This window comes from Andrographis paniculata, unplaced genomic scaffold, assembly GCF_009805555.1.
Source record: "Andrographis paniculata isolate CXL003 unplaced genomic scaffold, ASM980555v1 Contig5END, whole genome shotgun sequence".
In the NCBI taxonomy this organism is placed as follows: domain Eukaryota; kingdom Viridiplantae; phylum Streptophyta; class Magnoliopsida; order Lamiales; family Acanthaceae; genus Andrographis; species Andrographis paniculata.
Window position 1 is genome coordinate 4,268,360 of NW_026137595.1, and position 13,085 is coordinate 4,281,444.

Sequence of the window (13,085 nt, forward strand, 5' to 3'; positions counted from 1 at the left end):
TAATTAACTTTAGTCTATGCAAAAACTCAATAGAATATTTACTAATGGACAAATGGAGTTTGCATTTTTTTTTTTTTTAAAAACGTGAAAACCCATAGCCTTACCCAAAAGTGTGCACTGGCTAAATTTTCGGCCGAATCTAATACATTGCAAACTTAGCCCGACAATGCAACATGTGTAGCAGGTACCGTGTAAGCATCGAGTTTGACAAAATGAAATATTTTAAAAGTACGATTGATAGAGTTATAAATACAATTGGTAAATAGTTATATAATTTATTTTACGTAAAATATAATATTTTTTTTGTCCCAATCAAAAATATATTTTCTTATATTGAAAGTAATTATACATTAATATCAAAATATCTTTAATTTTTAAATACCAAAAAATTTAGTTTAGATTTCGTATTAAAATAATATAAGATAGTATTTTTGAGAAAAAAAAAAAAAAGGACAAAAGAAACAAACACAATAAAAAATAATAAAATGAATATATTGATAGGAATCGAGAAAAAAAAACAAAAATTAAATTGATTTTTTTATTAAAAAATATTAATAGAACAAAAAGTCAACTTAGCACGGCCATATTGGTTGGTGGTGTTGTATAAGATCAAATGGAAGTGAAGAAATGAGGGATAAATATGGTCGTGTGCTTATACAATACAAAGACTAGCTAAAGAATGAAAATAGATTTTGTATCATCATAATCTGACCTCCAACACAATTAAGTAATTAAAACTACGAATATATATATATATATATATATATATCATTCAGTAGCGCACCTTGTAGTGCACCTTGTTGTTGTCTTTAAGGAAAGGAACTTTGGGGAGCCTCTGCAGAACTCTTTCGTCGAAGGAGGTGTATTGTTTCTGGAGTTTCGATTTCGCCTTCAGCGCGTAGGAATCCACGCGATCTTCGTGTTTCTCATACAGCAACGGCATCGTCAACATCATCACAGACACTGTTAAGATCACCCAATATACCTTGCCTTGGATCAGATTGGATTTGTGGAAAATGTTTTGAGCTTGTAGAATACTTACGGATATATGCTATGGTCAGGAAGTCGAACCAGTTGGCTAAGATCGACACGATCCACAACGCGAGAATCATCTGTGGTTGGTTATGGTTTAGAGGTAATTTATATTCACAACTTTAAGTGTGGTGATGTGAATGAAGAAGTAGAATTGTTTGGTTACCTGGAGAAATTTCTGCACGTCGCGTCCTAGAGAGATTTCTCGGAAGGTACGGATCGCTTTGTTGCATTGTTTGGTTAATCGGAGCGCGAAGTTGTTGCAGAGATCTTCCGAGAGTTTAACCTCGGGGAAGTTGAAGCCTGGCCTGTACATAAAACACCAAATTACACAAGTTGGAAATCGACAGAGGTGTATGAGAAAGGATCGATGATCGACTGCTGAGATGGAAAACTTGCTTGTGGACGAAGCAGGAGAGATTCTGCCATAGGAGCGAAGTGGACAAAGATAATATGAGAAAATGGCAGATGAAAGTGACGAGGCGATAGTCTATACACTCGAAGAGGAGCCATATTACGGTAGCGGCGGCCAGCACCGTGCCGGAGATCTGCTTGTTCCGCCATAGAATCACATCAGCAGCTGCAACGAACAACGATCGATCCAATCGAGTGAGTTCGAATCGATTAATCACATAGATCAAATATGCGTGGGGTGGGGTTGTAAATTCATCAATTCCCTCCAGTCGATTCAATGAACGAGTTATCTTCCATCACGGAATCGAAATCAACAGGAAAACTGTTTCAACAATGGAAGCAATCAATCAGCGAAAGCAGAGTAAGGCAGACGCACGTTTACCACCGCCTAGGGCAACGTGCACCGGTCGCTGCCGCCCAAACAGGTGGCGACGATGAACCTTCTCCACATCTGTATCTTCACGAAATTTATGTTCAGATGATTCCTCAACCTCATGATCGGAACTCGACATCTGAATTCGATTTCCCCCAATCCAAAAAAGAGCAAAAGGAAATCAGCATCAATCACCCACACAAACGACGATCTGTCGATCCAATTCATCACAAATCCATCAATCAGAAGAACGATGAAGAAGAGCATGCATCTGAATCTTACCTCCAAAACTTTTCTGGCAGAAAAGCAGCTTCCTACGGTAATCCTCCTCCTCCTGCTCCTCCTCCTCTTATTGTGATTCACTGAAACATTCAAAGTTTCCAACTCTTATATATATTCAACTTCCACCATGTCTCTCCTAATTCTCAGGATTAATTTCTATATTTGTTACAAATACAGTTCCATGCACAAATATAGAACCAACAAACAAACCTATTGATCATTCATTCAAAACATTGTACAACTCATTCCATGCTCTTTATACAGAGGCATTGCAAAGAGCAACAGAGAAGGCAATCAGGAAACAACACAATCTGTATCAACAAGCTAACATACATCAATGGATCATTGTGTTGCCCCGTCTCCTCCGCCAAGCTGAGACGGCGAAGAGCGGCTGATCATGCCAGCAGATCATGAAGCTCCCGTTTTCGTCTCTAATTTTGTATCCTTGGAAGCTCCAGCTCTGCAGAAGTCGCCTCGCCAGCATCAGCGAATGGCAGCTCAGCGCCGCCTTCCTGAATCCGGCCATTTCCAGCCTTACGTTCCACTTGTCGAGGCGCTCGTGCCGCGTCTTCCTGTGGACGCCCTCGCAAGCGATGATGTTCTTGATCTCCTCCCCAAAGAGCATCTTCTCGATCTTTAATCGCTCCAACGACGCCCGCGGCATTGTCGATTCCAGGCAATCGAACAGCGCCGCGTAGAAGTTCAATGACTCCATGACTCTGTCCATCAGGTTCATCGCATTGTCGTTCACCTCCTGCTCCGTAATCACCATTATCTTGGGCGAGATGCTCCACAGACCGGTCAGGAAGTTGGACAATTTCGACGGAGGGATCGCCGGCGATGATATTTGCACATCCTTCTCAAGAAATTCCGCCGACGAATTCGGGCCGTCTGCGAGGAGAGTGTGCAGCTGGAGCACGGAGGCGACGGCGACGGCCTCCCCCATCTTCACCGGCAATCTCTCCGGGAGGAGATTCTCCAGCCGGCTAACAATGGAGTTGAATTGGAAAGGTATGTCGAGTTTCTCGGCTTCTTCGTTCAATCTCCGGGCGACGTGGTCCAATACCTCTTTCTGCTCATGAACGCCGGTGATTTTCAAGTGAGGCGGGCCTTCGGGCCGGGCTCGGAGAGCCCGAAGAAGGCTGAGCCACTGTGAAGGGTGGAAGGGATTGAGATCGATTATGTGGACGAGTCTCTCCCCGGCCATAGCCTGGAGGATGGCCTGGTTAGTAAGGGCGTGGGAGAGGTTGAGGAAGGGGCAGAATTGGAAGAAAAGTTTGTGCGCGAGGAATTGGTCGGCGAGGGAGTGTATTCTGGTGGAGTTGAGGGCCCGGTGGAGGGGCGGCCAGGTGGCTTTGAGCATCCGATCGGCGAGCGCCTCCGTGAAGTAGGCGGCGATCCTCTGCATTGTGTCGCCGTCGGGGGAGGCGAGATGGGAAATATACTCCAGCCCGACGTTAGCGTGGTGGACGCTGCCGGCGGCGACCTGGTTGGCGCAGGCGACCAGAAGATGGATCAGACAGAGCCCTCTCTTCTCCTCCTCCTCACCCATGCCGGCGGAAAAAGGTTGTTCTTCAATGTTGAGGAGGAAATAGAATTAATTAATTGCATGCGCTAAAAATTAGTAAGAGGAAATATTCAACAAGACAGACAACATGACATGGGAGAAGCAGAAATGATTTGAAATGAAGGAGTTATCGAAGCAGACATGTTAATTTTTGTAAGGAAGGATGGATGTGTGGGGCGGGCTTGTGCTGTGCATGTGACAATTCAAAGCAGCAGTGGTGTTTTGTCCCGACTATCTGTGGACTTTTCACAGAACCATGGCCATGGGAGTCAAAAATATGAAAAAACACAAGTAAAAGTATAGGGACTATCATGTGTTAGATGGGGTTACCCTTTTGTCCGTAAGCAAAATGGATGGGAATAACTAGAGCTGGCAGTATTAATTTGGTCGTCTCTTCCACCATAACCATAACAGTGTCAAGTAAAGTGAATCATCCAATCCAAGAAAGTAAAGGGTGGGATAATGTAATAATGTTAATAATGTAAGGCAACAGTAACACCACAGAAAAAGGCTTATCGGAATGTACGTACTCTGGCGAGGCAAAGAAGTATTTGAAAAGTAGGGAGGGGGGAGGGGTGGTGAATGAAGACAAAAGAAAAAAAAGTAAGAAAGCCCACTAGTGTTGTTGTTATTATTATTATTATTATTATTACTGTAGTTGTTGTTTGGTAGTGCAAGAAGGAAGACGACCATCTCCACTTGGTGTTGTGTTGTTGGATTAAGACAAAGAGACAAGGGGAGAGGAGATGAGGGGGGTTTGCAACAAGACAAAAAGTGTATGGATGGATGGGAGGGTGGGCTTTAAACCCTTTGCCTTTTTTTCCTTTGGATTTTCTTGCCGCCTCTTTCTGGGTTTTTACTTCTTCTTAATCATGATAATAAAAATCATACCTTAGCTTTTGCTTCCGCACTAAGGCATCAACTTTTTGTACCGTTTCTGGACAGCTTCATGTCATTTATTTGAAGAGAAATGAAAGAATGCTTGCGTTAAAATAGTGGGTGATGTTTTTTCAATTTTAATATGAATAATTTTTATTAAAAGTAAATATTATAATACCTACTTAGAGCTTGATTGGATTTACTTCAAAAATAAGTAAGGGTGTGTTTGGCCATTTTAACTGATTTAATTAGTTGTTAGCATTCAACTGATTCAATTGACTAGCTGATTAATTACCTTTACCTGGTTTGACTGGTTGGTTCAATTAGTTGTTTGTATAAAACTATGGTTTGATATTAATTCTTTATATGTAAAATGACAATGAAAAATATTTATATTTAACTTTTAAAATTTTTTAATTGTGGATTTTTAGTTTTAAATTTTTTATAATTTTATTATTAGTTATCTAAAATTACGAATGAGTTATAAAATATTTATTTATTAATTTTAGATTGAGAAAAATAATAGTATATATTTTATTAAGAAATATAAATATTTTTTTTTATTAAAAATGATGTAAAATATATAATAATAATTTTTTGTATAATATATTTATTATATTAATTATTGATTAATTTATTATATTTATAATTTTAATAAATTTATTCTATTTTATTTAATTTTAATATAAAAATAAATAATAATAAAAACATAATTATATATAAAAGTTAATTAATTTAAATTTATAAAAATAAAATTATAATTTCATAAATATATATTAAAATAATTTATAATTTGCAGTAAAAAATATATTTATATGTATGTGAAATAAATAATAACATATTAAGGGCATATAAAAAATAAAAAAAATTAAAATGAAAAAACTCTTAAACGCTGGGTTATATAGTTTTCAGAAATTATCTTTTTGGGACCAATAAACTATTTCAAAAAACTAATTTACCAAATACCTAAATTAACTTTTTCACTGTCAAATAGCTAAAAATTATTAAATAACCTAAAAGTTTTTGAAGAAAAAACTGTTTGTCAAACACCTCTAAAAGTCAAAAGTAAATTGGATTTTGTATTTCAATGAATGATTATTTTTTATAAAAACTTGTTTGAATGTAAATTGTTGAAATTACTCAAAGTGACATACTGTTAATATAATTGTATTTTTTTTTATAAAATTTTTACTACAATTTATTTTAAATTTTATTAATTATATTTAAAGATTTTATATTAAAGTATAAAAAATATATTTTTAAAATTTAGTTATTTATATTTTAAAATTTTAATTTGACAATAATATATAAATTTAAAATAAAATTACAATCTAATATTAAATTATTTGTATTTTATAATTTATTTTAGAATTATATATATATATATTATATTTAATAATTTTAGTATAATTTTAAAAAAATTATATACTCCATTTAAATTTGGTATTTCAATCATAATTTCAAATTTTAATTAAGTATAACATATAAAGTAAAAATAATAATATAATTATACTCCATTCGTCATTCAAATCTATCCTCACTTTCCTTTTTGAATTGTCATCGAAAAATATTCTTATTTCTTTTTTAAGTAAAAAATAATTTCACTTTTGTATTTTTTTTACTATAAAAGGAAAAATTAACAATTATTACTCACTTTTATTAAAATTCGTGCCCGGTCAAATGAGCACACATTTCCATGACGGAGAGAATATTTTTTATTAAAATATAATTTATAAATTGATTATTTTTATATTATATTATATTATAATATGTATTTATTATTATTATTATTGATGATAAAATAGTAATTTTAACTGAAAAATATTTTTGCTTAAAGCTTCTTTCAATGTGTTTTGAAAAAAAAAAAAATTAGCTTAAAAAACTTTTACTTTTAAACAAAAATCAATGCAAATAAGTACAAAATATTTTTTTTAGAAATAGAATCCAAAACTCTTGTCAAAAATCAATTAAAACAATGTGATGTGTAATGAGAGGTTGTTACGAAAATAAGAACCTCTTTTGATGAGGTGGCAATGCCACATACAAATGAAAAATAGTAAAAAATAAAAAAAAAAGTACAATTTGAGTAAAATTTTGATAAGTTTTTAAGTTGATGTGACTGAAAAAGAAAATTTAACAATGATTCTTAGTATTCTTGTATTGCAAATGATAACCATCTACCATGCACGGTTTTTATTAAAATATAAAATGACGTGGTAATGTCACATGATTTTAAGACAAAAAAAAATAACAACAAATTCCTAGAACCATTCTTGGAAGAAAACGGTTGTAGAATCTTCTCTATTTCTTTTCTTTTTTATGCTTTTTTATTATTTATTATATTTTTAATTATATTAAATATTGTATATAATTAATATTATTTTTATTAGTAATATTTTTATATTGTAAAAAACTAAAATTTAAATATATTTTTATAAAAATATTTAATTAAATATTATTTCACTAAATTTAAATTAATTTTTTAAAAGATTTGTTTAAAAGAAACATATTCATAATAAAGTTATAAATAATTTGTTAAATATAATTATATTAATTAAATATAAAATATTATAATGTATATATAATATATAATATTTATATTAAACAAAATAATAAATTTATTGAAGTGGAAGAGTGAGAAATTTTAAAGACATTTATTTTGAGTTCTATAATGTAAGGTAAGAATTGAGTAAACTTATTTATAAGTTTTTAATTTAACGTGGCATGATATGGCTGAGAGAAAAAATATAATAATAATTCTTATTTATTTTGCATTGTGGATGATCTTAAGTGTTAATTCTCTCCACCATACCACAATTGATACGTTTTATTTTAGTTTGTTGACATGTTTCTGTTTATAATAAATTTATCAATATTAAATATAAATTAATTTAATTAAAATTTTAGTCTCTTACATATATGACCAACTTAAAACCCCTTTAGAGTAAAAGCAACAAGACATTCTTAAAAAAACTTCTAAACATCACGTGCAACACACATGTCTAGGGCCAAAGTGTTCACCTATGAAAAATAGAACATAGGCCAGCACAATGGTTTCATTATCGCGATCTAAACTTCAAGAATAATTATTCTCTCGGAGACCCAAACACCGGCGACGAAGGGTCACCTCTAATTAGGCTGATCAAATTCCGTAAGAAAAATTGCTAATTTTTACTTTTTTTTTTTATTTCTTCTTCTTCTCCCTGTCTCTTTGGTAGATCAATTTTAAACTTAATTTTGTCTTTGAGGGCTGCATTTCTTACGCTCATTTTCCAATCGTTTCTAGCTGAAATTAAGGACCGAATGAAAGGTCCAATGAGGACATCGTTAGCTTAAACCATTTCTTTCAGGTATAGTGTAAGTGTAAGTTTTGTAGAAATTGAAATAGTTTCCCATTAGTTTTACAATTCTTCCGAAAGGGAGTGATTGTTAGTTCAAATTTTGAGTTGTCATTTGAGTATTTTTTTTGTTTGTTTGTTTGTTTGTTTTTTTTTTTTTTTTTATCTCTTTGTTGATGAAATTTACAATTGAGGGTGTTGTTGGTTGATCTTCTGAATCATTTTTTCTAGGCAGTTAGATTAACATGGATATGCATTTTTCATATTCCATTGCAATTTCTAAACAATCTGGATATTTTTGTGTTTTAGTGTGGAAAGTTGGTGTTTTGGTTTGCAAAAAAGAAAATTATTTCAATGATAGTCCATGGTACTTATATAGGAAAATGGTTTTGGTAATTAGTGTGAGAAATTCGAGTTTGGTATTGGGTTTTTCCCAAATATCTGAAGAACTTTGACAAGGTTGTGCTAGTAAACTTTTATAAGTTTTAAGATTGTGTTAGTAAACTTTTATAAGGTTGTGTTATTCTTAGTTCATGTTCATTTTAATCTTATTTCATACATATTTATTTTGGAATATTACATATATACCACTTGATTGACACCAATATGTTATTGAGGTAGAGAAGGTGTCGTTAAGATATCAAGAAGCGAAAAAAAAATAAAAATCAAGGAATAGGGTATTTCAGATGCGAACCTTGTAGCAACTGGAACAATGGGGCTTGAAATCCAAACCGTAATTTCTAAATGAACACTGAATGATATTCTTACACTAGCAAGGGTAGTGCAATTTGAGTATATCCACACACAAGTAATAAAATTCGGTGTTTGTGTTCATGCAACAAGAAGAAACATCAAATAAAGGAAATCTCTATTATATACTAGATGATGGTCTTAAATAATATAATATGTATGGTAATCCTTGTTTGTTTGTTCTTAGTTTGACAAGACCAGCATTTTGCAAGAATGATTTGTGTTGTAAGAAAGTACTCTAGTGCGTTGTTTATGATTCCCTATACTTATTTTTACTGAATACTCTCCCACTTTTGTACATAATCAAGACTGTATATGTAATCTAGACTCTTCATATTGTGTTAATATTGTTTTTATTATTGTTGTGGAATTATTGAAGCTATTATCATTATTATTGATGCAAATATTGCATTTATTTAGAAGTTAATCGAATGATTCATAGTGTACAATGAAGGTGTTGCTAAATTTGGTAGAGGAAACAATAATCTCTTTCAGTAATTGGGTGGTGCTCTTTCTTCTGATGAAAGCTCCTATCATCACACGAGGAGAGGCACTACAACATGAACCGGTGGGAGTGTTGAGTGTAGAGACACTAATAGCGGTATATGTCATTGCTTTAGGTATGGATGCTTCTTAAGTTCCATATTTTAATATTTATGTTTACCATTTGCTGGTATAAGAGATGCATTCATTGTACTTAAAGTGTAAATTTTTGCAAGGAGTTTATAAGATACCTTAATAGTTGTTTCTCGAAATCAGGTTTAGGTGCGCCGTGGAAGGTTGTAGAAACCTCGGCAAGGTCACGAGTAGTCATGTTTGGACTTGGAACGGTAGGCCTCTCTGTTAGCTGTGGACTTTGCATTACTAGACTTATAGTGATTTATTCAAACTTATTATACTCAAAATCCCTAGTTTATTAATCAACACTCTCTTTGCATCATAATATATGTTCAAATAGGTTACATAAGGAGCTAAACTAAATGGTGCGGCTCAAATAATTGGCGTCAAGGTAAATGCTGAGAAAAGAGAAATAGGTGATGATGTTGGTATAAATGAAAGTCATAAAATCTTTAAGGACAGTTACAATATTTTATTGATCAACCAGTAAAGGTTTTTGGCGTAACAAACTTTCTGAACCCAAATGACTATGATCTCATAATTCAATAGATGAATTCTATTAGGCTCAAATGCAATTGGTTGAACCAATTTATTTATATTTTCTTTGAAAATAAAGATTTAGAAGAAGAAATGAGACCGAAATTATGAGAAAAGTGTACTTTGCTATAATGTTATTGCACAATTGCATGCCTTGAATTGGTTGTATCAACTTGATTCCACCTAATTGATTGGTTGGTTTGTTACAAATTGAGATCATAAATGAGGTTCTATAAAGATAGTGAAATTCTTGAAAGTAAATGAAGGACATTCTATCTTGTTACACTGATTTTGTTTTATTATATCGCTTGTTAGAAAAGAATGTGATATGTGTTATATATGATGATATTTTATTATGTTTTGGGCGGTTTTTTGGATGAGAAATTTTGTATATGTGCTCCTAATGGTGTTTTTTTGGGTTGTTCACTAGGCATTGCGGAGTTGGAAAATTTTGGGTATATTTGAGAGAAATCAGAACGCACGAAGGCCTTAAGCGTGATTACGCAACAATGTGGGAAATATAAAAATTACAAAGAAGTCTTCCGGGGCTAATTGGCAATTGAAAGACTTTAGGGAATTTAATTGCAAATGGGATCATGGGATGAGGATTAAGAAACATGATTTACAATTGAAGAAAATGGGGAAGAAACGGACTACCATGTTCTACACATGACACCATTTCTTGAAGGGAAGAAGGGAGAAACAAGAACACAACAGAGCAGAGAATTTCGAGAAGGAATGCAGACGATTTTCCGGGGCATTCTTCTTTGTTGATTTCTAAAGAATTGAAGGCATGATGAACTCTTTGAATTGTTTTATGCTTTCAATTTCTATAAATTGCGAGTAATTTCATTTCTAGCCTAGGTGTGAATTGATGTTTGGGGATTGAATTTGCGAGACTTGGTTTTGGTTGAATTTGGTGTTTCTTGATGTTAGGTATTTCTAATTCTTCTAATTTACGAGTGTAGCAATCTTAAATTGATTATTGCGCACGTATTGATTGGACATTTCATAGCTATATTGGAGATTGACACATGTAATTGTGTAATCTTCCAATTGGTGTAGCAACCTAGAGGAGTAACACTTTAGGAAAGAATTAGAATCAATTTCGAACAAATCCGTGTAGGAACTTTATTAAATTTAATTGGGCATTTCGAGTTCTTAATGCTATTGAGTTAGTAAAACTACGGTCGTACCTAGGATTCTCACTCGATTAGAGAAATAGCTAACGGTCGTACCTTAGCTATCGACAAAGTAAAGAAGTGTTGATTGTGAATGCGTGTAGATCAACTATAACCAATTTATCCAACCAGTCAATGAACTTGATTTTTATTCGATGAACAAATCTTATATCCCGAACAAAAAATTCATACCTATGCTAGAGTTTAATCATATTTGGTAAATCAATCGTCTTGCATTTTACTTTTATTTTGTTTAATTGAGAAATTTATTTTTCCCTTATTTAGTGTGATAATCAAAATCCCCCCTAATATATATATTAGTATAATTATATTTAACCGAGTGTTCAAATCATTATTGTTCCCTATAGAGACGACCCTACTCACGAGCATTACTGCATTTTGCATATTTTGTGACGTATGAACTGATACTTTATTTTACAGTTGTGCGACACACGAGCAATTTTGGTGCCGTTGTCGGGGATCAGTATAAGGATTTGATATTTTGTGGTTTTTAACTAACTCTCTTTCTTGTGTAATGGTTTATGCCTCGAACTGGTCATACAGGTCAATTAGATTTTGATTCAGAGACTGAAAGGACTGTACACCGTTTGAAAAAAGAAACTAAAGAGCGAAAGAGGGCTGAAAAAGAAGTTGAGTCGCCAGAACTTAACTTAACTATTCAACTAGTGGATATTTCTAGTTCCAACGAGGGTGAAGAGGCCAAGGAAGTTGTAGAAGCTTTGATACATCAAATGTGACAACAAAGAACTCTAAGAGAGCTAGTTGCTCCCTATTTAATTCAGCATCCCTTGTGTATTACTTTTCCTGTTATAACTGATAATACGGTATTTGAGTTAAAATCTGCACTAATACATTTATTTTCGTCCTTTCATGGCCCGTCAGAGGAGAAACCATGCAAGCACTTGCAGGAGTTCGATATGGTGTGTACGAGTATAAAACCACCGGGAATCACTGAGGGTCATATAAAACTCTGAGCTTTTCCATTCTCCTTGAAAGATGCATCCAATGATTGGTTGTTCAACTTGCTATCCGGGAGTGTGACCACATGGATGGATATGAAACTCAAGTTCCTTGAGAAGTTCTTTCCTGCATCCCAGGCTGCTAATTTGCAAAAAGAGATTTGTGGCATTAAACAAGCATCAAGGGAGTCTTTATATAAGTATTGAGATAGATTCAATAAATTAATTGCTAGATGTCCTCAACATCAAACTTTTGAGCAACTTTTGATCCAAAATTTCTATAAAAAGGACTAATTTCTATTAACAGAAAGATAATCGATGTTTCTAGTGAAGGAGCTCTTATGAACAAGACTCTGAGAGAAGCATGGAAATTTTTGAAAAATATGGCCATGAACTCTCAACAATTTGGACGAAGGGATGTCATGGGAGTAAAGGAAATTGTTGAGATAAGTTCTCATATACAACAACAATAGAATGAATTAACTGCTTTTGTGAGAAAAATTGTTGTAGGGAACGCTCAAGTGAAGCCATGTGAAATTTGTGCGAGTGTTGAGCATCCTACGGATGCTTGTCCTACATTGGCAGAAGAGACGAAAGTGAATGCTGCAAGATTTGCACCAAGAAGGGCTTATGATCCCTATTCAAACACATACAATCCGGGATGACGAGACCACCCCAATTTTCGATATGAAAATTAGAATCAGTAATCCTTTGGACAGCAGCAACCACCAGGTTTCCAACCACATACACATGAATGGTTAAAACTTCTATTCCTGGTAACTCTTTGCATGATATGGTTAAAACAATTGCCTCTAATTTTTTTCAATTTTAGCAAGAGACGATAACGAGCATAAAAAATTTGGAAGATCAAATGTCTCTCAAGTAGTGAGAGAGGTGTGTGAAATGAAAGAAAAAGAGAAAGGCAAGCTACCGGCTCAAATCCACATGAATCTGAAAAATGTTAGTTCAATGATTTTGCAAAGTGGTAAGGAGCTTAGAGGTCTGAAGGGGGTTATTGAAAAAGAGAAAGCCGAAGAGGAGAATGAGAAGGAGATCGAGCAAGAAGCGAACAAGTCAACTAATCAAGTGATTTCTAAACTTTCTATTCAATCCGATTCTAATATTGCTCTATTT

General features: G+C 33.6%; 2 protein-coding genes across 3 annotated transcripts; both read right to left on the minus strand.

Moving 5' to 3' along the window:
• Positions 1 to 591: 591 nt before the first annotated feature.
• LOC127259208 (reticulon-like protein B5) lies at positions 592 to 1,546 on the minus strand. Its single transcript, XM_051286393.1, has 3 exons — positions 1,199 to 1,546; positions 1,043 to 1,112; positions 592 to 963 (listed from the first exon to the last, which is right to left on the minus strand). The coding sequence occupies exons 1-3, from the start codon at positions 1,346 to 1,348 to the stop codon at positions 773 to 775; spliced, it is 411 nt and encodes a 136-aa protein (XP_051142350.1). The 5' UTR covers positions 1,349 to 1,546; the 3' UTR covers positions 592 to 772.
• Positions 1,547 to 1,933: 387 nt separating this feature from the next.
• On the minus strand, positions 1,934 to 4,142 carry LOC127259207 (scarecrow-like protein 3). 2 transcript variants are annotated; one of them, XM_051286391.1, is made up of 3 exons: positions 3,999 to 4,142; positions 2,102 to 3,673; positions 1,934 to 2,030 (listed from the first exon to the last, which is right to left on the minus strand). In XM_051286391.1, exons 1-2 carry the CDS (start codon positions 4,075 to 4,077, stop codon positions 2,436 to 2,438), a joined length of 1,317 nt encoding a protein of 438 aa, XP_051142348.1. In that variant the 5' UTR covers positions 4,078 to 4,142; the 3' UTR covers positions 1,934 to 2,030; positions 2,102 to 2,435. The 2 variants fall into 2 exon arrangements, with proteins under 2 accessions (XP_051142348.1, XP_051142349.1); XM_051286392.1 differs by lacking the exons at positions 1,934 to 2,030; positions 3,999 to 4,142 and adding an exon at positions 3,810 to 3,968 and having other exon boundaries at positions 2,186 to 3,673.
• Between the last annotated feature and the right edge of the window lie 8,943 nt (positions 4,143 to 13,085).